The following is an 18,016-nucleotide window of genomic DNA, read 5'->3' as shown; positions in this document are numbered from 1 at the left end:
CAAGGAAACCAGAAAACCTGAGGGAGGCAGCCATGTGTGAGAAATGTGATCAGAAGAGGAAACAGCATGTGCAAAGGACAGGACAGGAGCGTGCTTTCAGAACACAAGGAGGCCAGTGCTGCTGGTGTGCAGTAAGTACTAGGAGATGAGGTCACTGTGATAACATGGGCAGGATTACATAGGGCTTTACAGGCTGTTGTAAGAAAAAGAGTTTTGAGCAGAAGAAAGATACAGGGTTTGACTTTATTTTTAGTGGGATTATTTTGTCTACTTTGTTGAGTACAGACTGAAGGGAAATAAGGGTGGAATCAAGGAGACCGGTTAGGAAGCTGTCTGGAATAATCTAGGGAACACACATGGATGGCTTAGTCCAGGGTGATACCAGTGAGGAAGCAGTGAGATGTGGTTGGATTGCTTTAGTGGGGAGGTGAGAGAAAGAATCGTCAAGAGTGATTTCAAGGTTTTTTGCCTCAACAACTAGAAGAATGGAGTTTACTAAGATGAGGGAAGACCATGGGAGGACCAGGGTTTGGGAAAGAAGATAGGAATTCATTTTGGCCATAGTTGATATGCTTATCATACATCTGATTAGAGAGATGCGTGAGTATGAAGGTCGAAGGAGAGGTCAGGACCAGAAATACAAATTTGGGAGGTGTCAGTGTTTATATAGTGTTTGGGCTTCCCTGATAGCTCAGTCGGTAAAGAATACGCCTGCAGTGCAAGAGACCCTGGTTCGATTCCTGGGTTGGGAAGAGCCCCTGGAGAAGGGGTAGGCTATCGACGCCAGTATTCTTGGGCTTCCCTTGTGGCTCAGCTGGTAAAGAATCCACCTGCAATCTGGGAGACCTGGGGTCAATCCCTGGGTTAGGAAGATGCTCTCGAGAAGGGAAAGGCTACCCACTCCAGTATTCTGGCCAAGAGAATTCCATGGACTTATAGTCCCATGGGGTCGCAAAGAGTCAGACAGGACTGAGCGACTTTCACTTTCACCTTCCATGTTTATAGAATTTAAAGTTCCAAGCCTAGAAGAGATTTAGACTGGCATAGGTAGAAAAGAGAAGACATCCAAGATCAGAGCCTAGTTCTAGCTCAGTTCTTCACTTGGCATGGAAATAATTGCAAAAGACCTGCTGGAGGAAATGGGACTTGAACTGAACCTCAACAGTGGGCAACAGATGGGGGAGCACATTTTTGGAAGGTCCCCAAGATTGCTTTCAGGTTCATTAATTTTCTAGGAGGACTCATAGAATTTAGCAAAGCTGTTACACTCACAGTTACTATTTCCTACGACAAAAGGATATAGATTAACATTAACAGCAAGCAAAGGCAGGTCAGGCGGGGGTCTAGGAGAGTTCCAGCGGGGAGCTCCAGTTGTCTTTTCCTCCGAGAGTCATGTGGACAGCACTAATTTCCCCTAGTGATGATGCATGGTAACACATATGGAGTATTATTAACCAGAGAAGCTCTCCCAAGCCATGGTGTCCAGGGTTTTTCCTGGGGGTTGATTCCATAGACACGGCCGACTGCTTGAATTGCTGACCTTAGTCTTCAGCCCCTCCAGAACTGATCGCATGTGGCCCCTTGCCCCCATTAACTGTAAATCACATTATAAGTCATATTGTTGCTCAATTGCTAAACCATTTCTGACTCTTTGCAGCCCCATGGACTATAGCATGCCAGCCTCCTCTGTCCTCCACTGTCTCCCGGAGTTTGCTCAAATTCGTGTCCATTGGTTGGTGATACTATCTAATCTTCTCATCCTCTGCCACCCCCTTCTCCTTTTGCCTTCAGTCTTTCCCAGCACTTAGACCATTTTGCATTGTCCAAGTAAACAGAGGCATCTATCAGGCAGGACATTCTGAAGGCTAAACTGCCCAGGAGTTGGGAGCAAGACCCAAATGTTTCTTTGGGTAAGGTTAATCCTTTTGTGCATAGTGGATGGGGAAGTCCCTTGGTGTCAAGACCGCAGGACCTGAGATACAGTAGGAGTGTAAACACAGTGTTTAGAGAACATTGTGGTGACTGCAGTGTGGCCTTGTACTTGAGTATGGACTCTCTTGACTTCCCTGGTGGTCCAGTGGTTAAAACATCATACTTCCATGGCAGGGGACACCAGTTTGATCCCTGGTTAGAGAGCTAAGATCCCACAAGTCATGTGAAAGTCACTTAGTTGTGTCGGACTTTTTGAGACCCCATGGATAGTCCATGTAAATCTCCAGGTTAGAATACTGAAGTGGGTAGCCTTTCCCTTCTCCAGGGTATCTTTCCAACCCAGGGATTGAACTCAGGTCTCCTGCATTGCAGGTGGATATTTTACCAGCTGAGCCACAAGGAAAGCCCAGCGATACTGGAGTGGGTAGCCTATCCCTTCTCCAGGGGATCTTCCCGACCCAGGAATTGAACAGAGGTCTCCTGCATTGCAGGCAGATTCTTTACCAACTGAGCTATCAGGGAAGCCTACAAGTCATGAGGCATGGCCAAAAAATAGAAAAAAAAAAGAATATGAACTCTGGAGCCACATTACCAGGATTCAGATCCCATGTTCATGTTCATTCCACAACTGCAACTAGCTGTCACTTGCTAGTTGTGGAATCTACGACAGTTTACATAATCTGTAACTTATCTGTAAGTCAGTGAGGGTAATAACAGTTTCTATGTTATAGGCTTGTTGTGAGGATTAAAGAGTTAATATATAAAGCACTCAGAATATGTCCTGACACATAATAAATGCTGTAGAAAGCAGAAGTTTGTTTATTCATTCCTTAATCATTCAGTTAGTGATTCTTTTTTGAGCACTAGTGTGTTGAAGGCTCATCTCTTAAGTCTCAGACCTTTAATTCCAGATACTTAGTGATATATCTAGAGGACTTGTGTCTCTTTAAGTATTAAGTATTAAGAATTAAGTATTTTTCACCCAAACTGTTTCTGCTGCTGCTGTTAAGGCGCTTCAGTCGTGTCCGACTCTGTGCAACCCCATTAGACGGCAGCCCACCAGGCTCCCCCGTCCCTGGGATTCTCCAGGCAAGAACACTGGAGTGGGTTGCCATTTCCTTCTCCAATGCATGAAAGTGAAAAGTGAAAGTGAAGTCGCTCAGTCGTGTCCGACCCTTAGCGACCCCATGGACTGCAGCCTTCCAGGCTTCTCCATCCATGGGATTTTCCAGGCAGGAATACTGGAGTGGGGTGCCATTGCCTTCTCCAAACTGTTTCTACTGATGTTATTACTAACAACCTAGTTTGTTTGTTCAGAGATTTTATTTTAAAATATCAGCTTTTGTAGAGATTGAGCTTAATGAAGAAATTTTGGTGAACTGGGAAATTAATGATAGCTTTCTTTTTGTGTCTGTACAGGTCTGTGTATGATGACCAACCAAATGCACACAAGAAGTTTATGGAAAAGTTAGATGCTTGTATTCGTAATCATGACAAGGAAATTGAAAAGATGTGTAATTTTCATCATCAGGGTTTTGTAGATGCTATAACAGAACTCCTTAAAGTAAGGACTGATGCAGAGAAACTTAAGGTAAGAAATATGTTAAAATTCTATTTACCTTTGCTCTCAAATCACTTACATATTTATAGTGCATATTTACAAATTATTATTAAATGTACTGTTTTTAAGTGGATTAGTATACATATTTGGGAATGCTTTATTAATAAAGTTGTTATGCTGATGACAGGAGTTACCTCTCTCTCTCTCTCTTTTTTTGGTAATGCATTGACTTAACAGGATTTCTTTCCTTACAAGAAATGAACTAAAAAAATTCGCACAGTGAAAGACCTCATTTGGGGTTTTAGAGTTCTCAAGTGACAATGAGTACAATTTTTTGATAAAAAACTATTTTCTGAAAATTTGGAAAAACTTATGATAAGTGATTGTGTTTTCCAAATTATTTAATAATAGTGAAACTTTTTTTTTCTTCACTTCATAGCAATGTGTAATTTTCTTAAAGCAAGTTGGTCTGCATTTTCTACCACACAGCTAAAACATTATTTATGAAATAAGACCTGGATTTGTTCTGTCAGAATATAAAGTATTTAGTTATAAGAATTGTCCTATTTATCTTTCTTTACATTTTGAGAGCTTAGCAGACAGAACGACCCTGGTTCACCAAAGGTTATGATTAGAAAACCATTATATAAAGGATATTCAGATAACAAGAGACCAAATACGGCATCAATGAGGTCACTGAGCATCATTGTTCAGAAATTAATGAGATTTTTAATAAACCAGAATGTGCTTCCTTACTATGATGACCTAATGAGTCACTTAATATGTGGGAAAATTTGAGGTTGAGCTTTGCCTGCACCTGCAGCATTAAAATGTTGCTGTGGATTGAGATTTCCGTGTTTGATGTTAATCAACCACCCAGTGTTTGCATTCAGCAAAGTATGAATGTTTAATTACCATAAAATGCAATCACCATTTCCTACAGACAATGAATGGCACATAGACCTCATTGAAGTTATCAAAAAGGGACCACTGGTCAATTGGGTCAGTGATTTGAATTGTTTGACAGACTTAGAGAAGCAAGTAAAGTTCAAAAATCTAGATTAAATTTGAGAAGTTTGCCACAGAATCTGTTAAAAAGAACTGTCATAAGTAATTGAAGTTAACAAAAGCCCTTTTCAATCAAAAGTTCAAGTTCAAGCTGTAGAGTTAATTTGAATTTGCATTTCTTTGTTCTAAGTTTCTCATGAAGCATGATCTGATTACAAGGGTGAGCAGTTACATCAGGGCAGTTTTATGCATATTTGTCTAACTAAGGTGAAATTATTTTTAAGGTGCAAGTTACTGATACCAACCGAAGATTTCAAGATGCTGGAAAGGAGGTGAGAAAGTGATTTATTTTTTTGTGTATTCAATATGTGGATGCAATTTAACTGTTCATTTTAAATACGGGCATTTCTTCTCTTTAAGGTGATAGTCCAAACAGAAGATATTATTCGATGTAGAATTCAGCAGAGGAATATTACAACTGTAGTAGAAAAATTACAGTTATGCCTTCCAGGTGAGTTAAACATCTGTAATGTAACATTCAGCTTGGTGAAATTGTAATTTAATGGTGTTTAATCATTCTTCATTATAGGAATTATAGATTACGTGGTGATTGTTCCCCCAATGCCCATGGTTTTCCTTCCTATCTACTTTACTCTCTGCATTTCCATCTTTTTCCGTATTATAAGGCGCCTATTTGATGGTCTATCACATCAGTCTCCTAGAACAGCCTCTACCTTTTCATTCCCTTTCAGCCTAGTTTGCCCTTTGTCCCTCCCCAACCCCTCCTTTCCCCCCGCAGAATACTTTCCCATGGAGAGTGTCTTTTGATTCCATTTTCTTTCATTTTCCTAATTTGCCTACTTTTTTAAACCTCTAGTTTTCCACTGTTTTCTTTTTGTCACTTAAGCAGTTGGTCTTTGCTCCCAATTTCATTTTACTAGTAGATAACATACAGAAGTGCCACATATTCTCCCTTTTTCAGTCTTGCCTTTCTCTCCTATGTTTTGGGAAGACTGACTTACTAGGTTTCTGAGTTTTCTGGTCTCTCTGTTAGGACTTATATACTACTGGGACATTGCAAATAAATTCTGAATAAACTAGCCAGTATTTTCTTTACCTGCATATACCCTGTTCAAAAAAAGGAAACAGGTAGATGACTTCTTTTTCTTAATATAGTAAGCTAAATCCATCTCAGTGTCCTATTTTTTAACTTTTTTTTTGTAAGGAAGGAACCTGAACCTCCATATCCAGGGAGATAGAATAAGGTGCTTTGTATAATATTCACATAATGTAAATTTAGCTTAGACTACACATTACATTAGCATATTGTATTAGCTAAAGAAAAATTATTTGCTGACTTGTAAGAATAAAGTTTCTTTTTTTTATTGTCACTGAAGTTCTGCTCATCTTAATTTCTGATGGACCAGGGATATGTGCACATTAACTTTGAGTAAATAAAATATCTACTTATTGTGTTAGATTTTAGGGTTGGAAACTTAGTTCCTTATAATAATGCTTAATAATACCTCTTTGCCACCATCATATACACTGAAAGTCATGAACACAGCCTCTTAAGTTTGAATGCTTTGTCCTTGAACTGTAAGAAGTAAGCCTAAAAAAATTGGGTTCTCATGGAATGAGGAAGAGTAAATTCAGCTTATTCAACCCTAATGAGCTGTTTGAAATAGAGAAATAAAGGGAAGTAGAAGTTAAGAGTTTTTTATTGCTACTGTCTTTACTCTCAAGGCTGAACAGGAAATCTGAGTTCATGTAAACATTGTGTTCTTAACAGCCACATCCAGAACCACCACTTTCCCTCCATCCATCCTTCTATCTAATTATTCACTCGTACATACTTTTCTGTGTCAGGCATTATGGTAGATATTAGAAATATAAAGTTGAAAATGATGTTGTCCCAGCTCTGAAGGATCCTACTGTCTAATGTGAATAAAGACAAACAAACCATTACTGTATAATTGCCTAACTTCCTCCTTAGATTAAGAGGGGTAAGAGAGGATATAAGAAGTCACAGGGTAAACAATGAATTTTCCTGGTGTTGTAGTTAGTTATTTTGGGGAAAGTATTATTTTTATGTGAAAACAATATGGAAATAATATAAGGTAGATGTGAAATTTACATGAATTGTTGAGATAAAATAGACTTCAAAACAAGTTTATAGTTGTAGCAGCAGTTTTAGGCTTTTTCCTAGGTTATGTGTTCACTCTAATGCTTTGGATGGAAAATGTGAGATATATTACATTGCAATAAAGGGACTTTGATAGAGATATACATGGGGTCTGCAGAGTTAGGGCTGGTTCATTATAGCCACCACTGCAGTTTTTATGGTTTTTCAGACAATTAAACAATATCTTTTGTGAACTTGAAACCCCCTAGGGAGTAGCCATAAGAGTGTAAAAAATCTGGAAAAAAATGTGTCTATCTCTCTTGTCTAGGAAAATGTGAGCTAGCTTAATGATCTAACAGTAATTCACCTGCTTTATACCTCGAAATTCTACTAAGGATGAGTGGTACTCTGCATAGTTGCATTGAGACCTTTTTGGTGGCAGTGTGTCTTCTTGCTGAAGCTTCTAACAATTTTATTGAATAATTACATTTCTGAGCCTTTGATGGAAATGATAAACAAAGATACTTTGTTATGTTTCTTTATGCCTTTATTATAATTTACTCTGTGCTGTAAACATTTGAGATTTTTCTTTTTCTGTGAATTTGGTGTAAAATTTTGTTTCATGAGCTACAGCAGTTACCTTATTTATTTAGTGTATTGAGTCAAAATCAGTTAATCTCACTATTGCTCAACTTTCTCTCTCAAGTAACTAAGACCACACTTCTCCTTCCACTGCAGCAAGAAATATTAGTAAGTTTTTGATTAGGATAATTGTTACTAGGTTGATGTCTCAGTTTTAGGTGTCAGCCTGTGCAAGTGTTGCCAGTTCGATATAATGTATTAATTTATGTAATAGAGTGTTCAATATAAGCAGAAACTAAAATGCTTTCATTTACTTGAAGTATAAAATTTTATTTGAAAATATAAGCCTAAATCAAAGTACAGAGAAAATTATTGAATTTACAGTATGCTCTTCCCTGCTTTATTTTCATCTTTCAAACTTTTTTAATTTGGAAAGCTAAAATAAGTTTTCTTTTTTAATGCAGTGCTGGAAATGTACAGTAAGCTAAAAGAACAGATGAGTACAAAAAGGTGAGTTTCTTTCCTGTTTTTAATAAGAGGTTTTTTCCTATTACTGAAAGCATAAAGAAAATGACTGTAAATTATAGTGAATAATCTGAAGTTTTGCTTTCTATGTTTAACTGTTCTTTGTTAATGCAATTTACCAATCAGGGTCTTTCAATACAGCAATCCTTATCCATTTATTTTTGGATCCTTGCCCTTACATATCAAAGGTTGGTAATACTGATGAAAGACAGTATTCTGAACAAGAACGCAAAAATATTAACATGTTAATGTTGCATACAGTCAAAGGCTGAGTGTGTATTTTGTGAAAGCAAAGTGTGGGTAGTTACATATTAACAATCTGGACTGTGTAGTTCATGTTCTGTTTTATAATACACATGAATACATGACAGATGAAAGATGATTTAAACTAGTTTATGGATCGCCATAGGAGCGTTAGGTATAATTATGTTTAAAATGTTTTAAAGATGAACAATTTTAAATTGTGTAGAAAAATCAGAATCAGACATGCTTGAAACAGAGAAATAATCACTTCTTGTTTATTAATAGCTACTTAATTATCACAGCGCATTATATGCAAATATGTACTCAAGAGATTTGTGTATGTACTGCTTTGTGTAATGCTTTGCATTGAACTTTATTGGACTTTATCAATTGGTACTAATTAGTAGAATGATTTTATTCCTTCCTAATACATGACCCACAAACTATTCTGAGTCTTTTATTTTATGTATATATTATTAATATATATTATCTATCAAAGTTGTACATCCTCGTATTTTAAATAATAGTTAATAGTTCTGTGTGTTTGTTGCAAAAAAAGAAAGACCAGACATCACCTTCCCTTCTTGCCATTCACTAGTCCTTCTTCCTAGGGTCAAAAACTTTTCCCTTTTTTAAGAAATTATTTTGGTGTTTACATTTATGTCTTTAAATAACTAAATTTACTGTTGCTTCACTATTTTCAAGCTTGGGGCATTATGTATTTCTTCAGATGTTTCATAATCTAATACTTATATGTAAATTTCCCCATTTGTCCCCCAAATGTCTTTTATATATTTTTTGTCCCTGTAATCTAGAACAGCCTTCCCACTTTGCTTTGTTTTTCATGAAAGAGTTCAGATTAGTTTTAGACCGGGGCATTTTGGATTTGTTTATTTTATCATGTTTAGATTCAGATTAAATGTTTTTGGTAAGAGTACAACATAAATGATATTAAAGCAACAGAAGTCATGTGCTATCAGATTATTTCTAGATTATCCTAAATTTGATCATTTGCTTAAGGGGATGGCTTAAGAAAAGGTATGTTTTTCTCTTTGCAGCTAATAAGTAGATGTCTGGTGATTCCCTGGTGAGTGCTCATATTTAGTGCATGGTGTGTGTGAGTGCTCAGTCATGTCCAACTCTGTGCGACCCTATAGACTGTAGCCTGCCAGGCTCCTGTGTCCATGAGATTTTCTAGGCAAGAATACTTGAGTGGGTTGCCATTTCCTCCTCCGTGGGATCTTCCTGACCCAGGGATTGAAACTGCAACTCCTGAGTCTTCTGCATTGCAGACAAATTCTGTACAGCTGAGCCTAGTGCAATGGACATAGAAAACTGATTGGAAGCTCTGGGTGTATGGGTGGGACTGGTTTATTGTGAGTTTCACTGTAAAGTTATCTGGAGCGGGCCCTTTTAGTTGGGGAGTTTGTGATGTTAGAATCTGGAGTTGTTTCTTCTGGGACTGGTTAGATTTTCTAGAGGAGACTTCTCCTGTCTCCTCTCTGAAGGGTAAAGATCTGACTTCTGGTATTCTGGGTTGTGAGTTGGAGAAGAGGGCATCTACTATATATGGGCTCAACTAATCCTTTTCCCAGGTGGCTCAGTGGTAGAGAATCTGTCTGCAATGCAAGAGACACAGGTTCAATCCCTGGGTCCAGATGATCCCCTGGAGAAGGAAATGGTGACCCGCTCCCATGTTCTTGCCTGGGAAATCTAGTGGACAGAGGAACCTGGTGGGCTACAGTATATGAGGTTGCAAAAGAGTTTGACAAGACTTAAGAGACTAAGCAGCAACATATTATTGCCCTCAAGCTTGAGTAGTGTCCCCCATTTTAGAAATTATTTGGTTTGGTCTGTTTAGCATTTTGCCAAGATGGAAAAAGGCAGTTGTTTAGATGCTTGTCAGGAAGAAAATCTAGGGTCTGCTTCTTAAACACATTTTAACCAGTACTCCTTACTTTAGCCCTCTGTTGGGGGTTTTGTAAGGGCTATTCCTTACAATAGCCCTTCTATTGGACACTTGTGCATCCATAAATAGTGAAATTCCTGTCACTTCCTGTACTTTTTGGAGTTTTTGTAGGATAAATTAGGTTATTCTTGGTTTTCCTCTGTTGAGTTAGAATTCATTTTCTCAGGTCTCAGGTCTATCAACTTTCCAGATTCTAAAATTTCATTGTACTCTTTTCCTTATCTCTTCATCTGTGTGGGTTTATGCTATTTAAAAAATCCCTTCATTATCTTTTTATTGGTGTTTCAAAAAGGAGTAAAGCGGAAAACATGTATTCAGTATGTCATCTCACTAGATACTTAGTCCCTACTTCTCTTGTTTGGGCTTATGATGCCCTGCCATATGTTTTTGTAAGTACGGGTGTCCACATGGGGTAATGAAACACTGGGTACAGGCAGGTGTTATTCCTACTGATCAACTGGAGGTTGCAAATTCAGTGACCTACAGAATCAAGCTAGCACACAGTTGTATTTGGTTTGGCGAATATTGTTTTTTATTAGTTACTGTTACTTACATTTGTTTAAAAAATATCTGGATTTATATTTGGATGACTCCCAAATTGAATCTCAAATCTTAAGCTCTAGTGTAATGTCTCTGAATCTTTTTTTTTTTTTAAGCTTTTTATTTTATATTGGGGTATCAGTTCAGTTCAGTTCAGTCGCTCAGTCGTGTCCAACTCTTTGCCACCCCATGGACTGCAGCATGCCAGGCTTCCCTGTCCATCATCAACTCCCAGAGCTTATTCAAACTCATGTCCTTCAAATCGGTGAGGCCATCCAGCCATCTCATCTTCTGTCGTCCCCTTCTCCTCCTACCTTCAATCTTTCACAGCATCAGGGTCTTTTCTAATGAGTCATTCTTTGCATCAGATGGCCAAAGTGTTGGAACTTCAGCTTCAATATCAGCCCTTCCAATGAATATTCAGGATTGATTTTCTTTAGGATTGAATGGTTTGGTCTTCTTACGGTCCAAGGGACTCTCAAGAGTCTTCCCCAGCACCACAGTTCAAAAGCATCAATTCTTTGGCAGTCAGCTTTCTTTATGGTCCAACTCTCACATCCATACATGATTACTGGAAAAACCATAGCTTTGACTAGACGGACCTTTGTTGGCAAAGTAATGTCTCTGCTTTTTAATACGCTGTCTAGGTTGGTCATAGCTTTTCTTCCAGGGAGCAAGCGTCTTTTAATTTCATGGCTGCAGTCACCATCTGCGATGATTTTGGAGCCCAAGAAAATAAAATCTGTCACTGTTTGCATTGTTTCCCCATCTACTTGCCATATTGGAATACAGCCGATTAATAGTTGCGGTAGTTTCAGCAAAGGGACTTAGCCATATGTACACATGTATCCATTCTCCCCCAAACTCCCCTCCCATCCATCCTGCCTTATAATGTTGTGCAGAGTTCCCTGTGCTATATAAAGTAGGACCTTGTTGGTTATCCATTTTAAATATAGCAGTGTATACATGTCAGCCCCAAACTCCCTAACTATCCCTTACCCCCACCCTTCTCCCCTGGCAACTGTAAGTTTGTTATCTAAGTCTGTGGATAATCTGTTCTATTGTGTAAATAAGTTCATTTGTATCATTTCTTTTTAGATTCCACATATAAAGTATGTCCTACAATATTTCTCTTCTTTGTCTGACATACTTCACTCAGTGTGACACACTCTAGGTTCCTCCATGTTGCTGATAATGGCATTATTTCATTCTTTTTAACAGCTGAGTAATATTCCATTTTATATATGTACCACATGTTCTTTATCCATTCCTCTGTTGATGAGTATTTAGGTTGCTTTCACATCTTGGCTGTTGTGAATAGTGCCACTGTGAACACTGGGGTGCATGTAACTTTTCAAGTTGTGGTTTTCTCTGGATATATGCCCATGAGTGGGATTACAGGATCATATGGTAGCTCTATTTTTAGTTTTTAAAGGAACCTCTGTACTGTTCTCCATAGTGTCTGTACCAGTTTACAAACCCACCAACAATGTGGGAAGGTTCCCTTTTATCCACACCCTCTACAGCATTTATTGTTTGTAGAATTGTTGATGATGGTCATTCTGACAGTGTGAGGTGATACTTCTAATTTCCTTAAATGTATTTTACTTTAAGTCTGTACTATGTACTTTTTTGATGGTAGGAGATGTGGATGAGAGAGATATCATGAAATCATATATCAAATAATTTAATTAAAAATTTGGAACTATTATCCATATATATTTAATATATGTATATGATATGATTTAATATGATATGTATATTATGACTATGATAATGCTTGTGATGTTGTAGATTTAGATGAAATGCAGTATTGTTTGTTAGTGAATTTTCTTCCTGCAACTTTTTCATATGGTTTATAGTTTGTCATTAGTATGTAGAAGTAAATGTTATTTTCTTTACCTTAGCTATAACAGTATCCTTTTTGATGGAAGTGATGGAATGATTATTTGGTCTTACTTGTAAAATAAATAAAATAAGAACCTTTACAGATTGTTCTTTTTAACTTCTCACAGATATTATTCAGCTCTAAAGACTATGGAACAATTAGAGAATGTGTATTTTCCCCGGGTTAGTCAGTACCGGTTTTGTCAGCTAATGATAGAAAATCTTCCTAAGCTCCGTGAAGATATTAAAGAAATCTCCATGTCTGACCTCAAAGACTTTTTGGAAAGCATTCGAAAACATTCTGACAAAATAGGTGAAACAGCAATGAAACAGGTGAGAATACAGAGAACTTTATTTACTGAAATATAATTGATTTACAATGTTGTGTCAATCTCTGCTGTACAACAAAGTAACTCAGTTATGGAGATACGTACATTTTTTAAAAGGAAAACTTTAATTTAATGGTATTTAATAATCTAGGTTATAGAATATATCCAAAGCTTACTTTTTTTTTTTACTTACATAAAAGGCTTGTTTAAATTTTATCCTTTACTTTGTTTAGTCACTAAGTCGTGTACAAGCCTCTTATGACCCCATGGACTGTGGCCCACCAGGCTCCTCTGTCATGTCCAACTCTTTGCGACCCCATGGACTGTAGCCTACCAGGCTCCTCAGTCCATGGGATTTTCCAGGCAAGAATGCTGGATTGGGTTGCTATTTCCCTCTCCAGGGGATCTTCCCAGGGATTGAACCCCAGCTTCCCGCATTGTAGGCAGACGCTTTTACCATCTGAGCCATCAGAGTTTGGAAGCAATGTTCTAAATAAATGATTTTTTACTACAAAAATTGAATATCATAGACAAAATAAGTTTGGGCACAGAGGGAGAAAGAGAATTCTGATTTTTTTTTCCCCAGTGATAGGTTAATGATGTTAATGGGTGAGAAGGGACAATGATTTTCTTAAGCACAAGCCTCTAGAGCCAGCATCAAGGTTTAGGTGAGGGTAGAGGTAGATTTCTGTGATGTACATGGTCTCATTACCTGGGAGTAGAAAGGCCTGAATAACAGTAGTATAGCTCTTAGAGGAAATTCACCCTAAAGAGGCAGTGGGTAAACTTTCTACATGCTAACAGAACAGAGTAGCTACAATCTGGCCTCTCCCAACAGAGGGAATGTTCCACTAATATGCATCAAGTACCATTTCCTTCCTCAGGGGATCTTCCTGACCCAGGCATCAGACCTGGGTCTCCTGCACTGCAGCTGGATTCTTTACAGTCAGAGCTACCAAAACATTAATTAGGCATTAAATAGTGAGATAAAAATGCTGGAATTAATCCTATAGTTTTTTCAATCTCTGATAATGAGGCTCTGATAGTGAAGTATCACTAAAATGCATAAAAGAAAATATAAGGTTTCTCAATTAATCTGTATGAATACTCATTTTTGTCAATAATTAAGTCAGTTGTAGGGTAACAGTTTCTGCCTTTCAAGTGTTCATAAACTGTGGATGCTTTCTGTGGAAAATGAAATAAGCTTGCAACTTGATATCATAGTTTTCTGTGAGGTTAGTAGACATTTTTTTTTCTACAAATAATCCATTGGAGTTAAGGCAGCATATTTTATGTATGTTCCAGTATGATATCATATCTTTTAAATTTTTCTAGCGTTTTTAAGTTTATGTCTTTAGTTTTCCTCTTAAAAAAGAATTAGTGGTAATTCTTTTATAAAATCTTGACAGTGCTCCAAACCAAAGGTCATTAAAATAATTGAATCACTAGTTGACCTGAGGCTTCCTAAGTGGCTCAGTGGTAAAGTATCCGCCTGCCAATGCAGGAGATGCAAGACACAGGTTTGATCCCTGGGTTGAGAAGACCTCCTGTAGTAGGAAATGGCAACCCACTCCAGCATTTGTGCACGGGAAATTTCATGGACAGCAGAGCCTGGCGGGCTGCAATCCATGGGGTTGCAAAGAGTCAGACACAACTGAGCATGCATGCACATGCATTAGTCAGATTCATTGAATCAAAGAGCAGGATGGTGGTTGCCAGAGGGGAACGAGTTACTTATCTACAGACGTAGTTTCAGAATGAAATGAACACAGTCTAGGGAATTCCCTGGTGCTCCAGTGGTTAGGACTCTGGGCTTTCACTGCTGTGGGCCTGGCCTCTATCCCTGGTCAGGGAACTGAGATCCCACAAGATGCATGGGGTGCCCATTAAAAAAGAAAAGATGAACAAGCTATAGAGGTCTTCTGTAACTATTATACCTATCAGCAATAATGTATTAAAGTATTGATATACACATTGAATATGTACACTTAAAAATTTAAGAGAGTAGATCTCATGTTAAATGTGCTTACCATAATAAAGTAGAATTGAAAAAAAGAAAGTGAAAGGAAATAATCAAGAGAAGAAATCAGTATAATAGAAAACAAAGTACAGTAGGGAGGATCAACAAAGATGAAAATTGGTTCTTAACCTTTTAAAATAAAATTGATAACCCCCTGCAAGACTCTTGAAAAAAGGAGGAGGGTACAAATAAATCATGAATAAAAAATGGGACATCATTCCGGAGCCTGTACCTCCAGACATTAAAAAGATGAAAAAGTACAAAGAAATTCTTAAACCAGTTTTGACCACAATATTTTTTCAAATAACCTGAACTTTTCTTTTCCCCAAATAGGCACAGCAGCAGAAAATCTTCACTGTTACTCTGCAGAAGCAAAATAATGTAAAATTTGGGAAGACTATGTATATAAATGATAGAATTCCAGAAGAAAGGAATGAAATTGTATTGAAACATGCATTTGAGGAAGAGGATGAGAATGAAGAGGAGGTGATGGGAATTTGTTTCTTTTTCTGTTTTTTTGTTTTTATCTGTTCCTTCATTCTTTTCTTTTCTTCCCCCTTTTACTTTCTTTTCTTCCTCCCTCCCTCATCTATTATTGGGTGGTTTTTTTCTGCTTGAGTTGTACTGTCTCTGTGAGTCCTGCCATGTGTAATGTGAACTTAAGTAGATCAGTTTGTAATGATATTAGAACAAAAGAATCATTGAAAATGTTAGATTGCATAGTGGGCAGATATAGATTATCTATATAATATATGGATAATAAAATATAGATTATGTCTTATATTGGAGAAGGCAATGGCACCCCACTCCAGTACTCTTGCCTGGAAAATCCCATGGACGGAGGAGCCTGGTAGGCTGCAGTCCATGGGGTCTCGAAGAGTCGGACACGACTGAGCGACTTCACTTTCACTTTTCATTTTCATGCATTGGAGAAGGAAATGGCAACCCACTCCAGTGTTCTTGCTTGGAGAGTCCCAGGGACGGGGGAGCCTGGTAGGCTGCCGTCTGTGGGGTCGCACAGAGTCAGACACGACTGAAGTGACTTAGCATTAGCATAGCATATGTCTTATATATAACATAAATAAGATATAGATTTGTAGGCTACAGATAGTTTAACCTAGGTGTTCTGCAATAATTAACAGTAAAAGTATAAATTTAATTTTTTTTGTAGTGATCCCTCATAATTTAATTACCTGTGGCAAACATTTAATTGCATGATGGCTTAACCTTGCCAGTTAGACTAATTCTGGATACCCTACCTTTTTTTCTTTGGTTGGTGCTGAGATAGTACAAAGAACTTTTAGTATGATTAAAGTTAAATTTTTAATTTCTTAAAAAAGTTTTATTAAGTCTAGAAACCTTGAAATTGTCTGTAAATATTTTCTTTCTTTTATTCTCTATGTTCAAATTCATTCCTTGTCTAGTGCTTCTTTTATTCTTTCTACAAAGTCATCTGTTGAGCCTACTTTTTATCTTTTCCATTGAATTCCTTTTGAATTAGTTAATACCATAAGAAGTCTAATATTCCCAATTGTTTATAAGTTTTGCCTTGTCAATGAGATTTTAAATTCTTTTTTTAAGGACACTGTTAGGGTATAGTAAGAACTTTTAATTGATTGATTAAAAAGGAACCATATAAATATATGTGTCCATGGCTTCTCTGCGGAGAAGGCAATGGCACCCCACTCCAGTATTCTTGCCTGGAAAATTCCATGGATGGAGGAGCCTGGTAGGCTGCAGTCCATGGGGTCGCTAAGAGTTGGACATGACTGAGCAACTTCACTTTCACTTTTCACTTTCATGCATTGGAGAAGGAAATGGCAGCCGACTCCAGTGTTCTTGCCTGGAGAATCCCAGGGACGGGGGAGCCTGGTGGGCTGCTGTCTATGGGGTCACACAGAGTCGGACACGACTAAAGCGACTTAGCATAGCATAGCATGGCTTCTCTGTGGTTGTGGGAACCACTGAGTGTTCAATGTGTACATTTGCATTATATGCCTTGAGGATAAGTGAAACTGTATGTATTTATGAGTGTGTGTGTATATGTATGTTAATATTTGTATGTATGTATATACATATATTTACATATATAGTGGATGTCTGATATACAGACAAATAAATTGCCTTAGAGGGTTTAATGTCTTTCTAATATGGAATTAATGTGACCTGAATGGTCCCTTGGAATAAAATAAACATTTTTAAAATCTGCTTTTTTGTTCTTCTTAATCAATATTCAAAGAATCTCTGTCTTTTCTCCCTTGAAATTCAGAATGGTGAAAATGAACCATCTAGTCTTTGTATCTCAATTTTCCTGGGTCTGTTTTATGTATCTTTCAACTGTTAGAAGCATTGCCATCTTCCCCTTCCCGTAATCCATACTCTAAGAGAAACTTGGTTGTTTCCCTGTTCTTTCAGATCTATTTAATTATTACTACATTTTATTTCTTTCATTTTCACAAATAAATAACTGTAATAAAAATAATTTAAGTTCACTCAGAGGATTTGTAAGACTAGAAACGTGTTCCTTTAAAAAGAGTTTATTTCACGAGTTTGGGAAACTTTATGTTACTTTGTTTCTTTCATTGTAAAGTGTACTTTAAAAATATTAACGTCTCAGAATCAGGATACATCTTAAAATTGATGATATTATAGTTTCAAGTGGTAGTGTTTTTTCCTTTTTTAGTGTTCCATAAAATAAAAGTGATAATATCTTAAATTTGATGAAATAATGCTAAGTGATGCATAAGGGAAGGAGCTTCACCTGTAACTAAGTTGTACATTTGTGCACTGTCTTCTTCAGAAGTAGTTATATATCTAGTTATCCATGGCAGTTTTCTGATAATCTATTAAGCATGTTAAAGATATATAGGTTCCCTGCTTTATTGACCTATAACCTAAAATAATCAACAATGATGATAAATATATAAAGAATAAGGTATGAACAGGTGCCAAAACATAATAAAAAGGCATTGTGTTTCTATTATATGCTTTTTATGGTTGCTAAATGTTATAACATGATATCTATGAATCTTCTTGTCTAATTTTAACTTTGTATTATTCAACAGTAGACTAGTAGTTTGACCTATAATTTTAAAAATTTGTTTTATTTTTTCAGGTCTTAACTGTACAAGATCTTGTTGATTTTTCCCCTGTTTACCAATGTTTGCATATTTATTCTGTTCTGGTAAGTATCTTTTGTATACGTGTATATGTGTTTGTATACATGTGTGTGTGGGCCCACATGTGGGTGCATATACTTATATTATTAAAAAGACATGTATGCATTTTAGGCCTG

The 18,016-nt window shown here is 37.1% G+C and overlaps 1 protein-coding gene across 5 annotated transcripts in view; it reads left to right on the top strand.

Annotated features, from left to right (window-relative positions):
• Window positions 1-18,016, top strand: part of EXOC6 (exocyst complex component 6) — a 189,916-nt gene that overhangs the window by 49,574 nt on the left and 122,326 nt on the right. For all 5 annotated transcript variants that reach the window (XM_027529582.1, XM_027529584.1, XM_027529583.1 and 2 more), the window contains exons 2-8: window positions 3,352-3,523; window positions 4,786-4,833; window positions 4,922-5,012; window positions 7,673-7,718; window positions 12,501-12,705; window positions 15,055-15,207; window positions 17,837-17,905. In XM_027529582.1, the coding sequence (XP_027385383.1) occupies window positions 3,352-3,523; window positions 4,786-4,833; window positions 4,922-5,012; window positions 7,673-7,718; window positions 12,501-12,705; window positions 15,055-15,207; window positions 17,837-17,905 (784 nt within the window). The remainder of the gene's footprint in view (window positions 1-3,351; window positions 3,524-4,785; window positions 4,834-4,921; window positions 5,013-7,672; window positions 7,719-12,500; window positions 12,706-15,054; window positions 15,208-17,836; window positions 17,906-18,016) is intronic.

This window comes from Bos indicus x Bos taurus, chromosome 26 (assembly GCF_003369695.1).
Source record: "Bos indicus x Bos taurus breed Angus x Brahman F1 hybrid chromosome 26, Bos_hybrid_MaternalHap_v2.0, whole genome shotgun sequence".
Lineage (NCBI taxonomy): Eukaryota > Metazoa > Chordata > Mammalia > Artiodactyla > Bovidae > Bos > Bos indicus x Bos taurus.
Note: the sequence above shows the minus strand (reverse complement) of the source record. Positions and strands in the feature narration are given on the sequence as shown.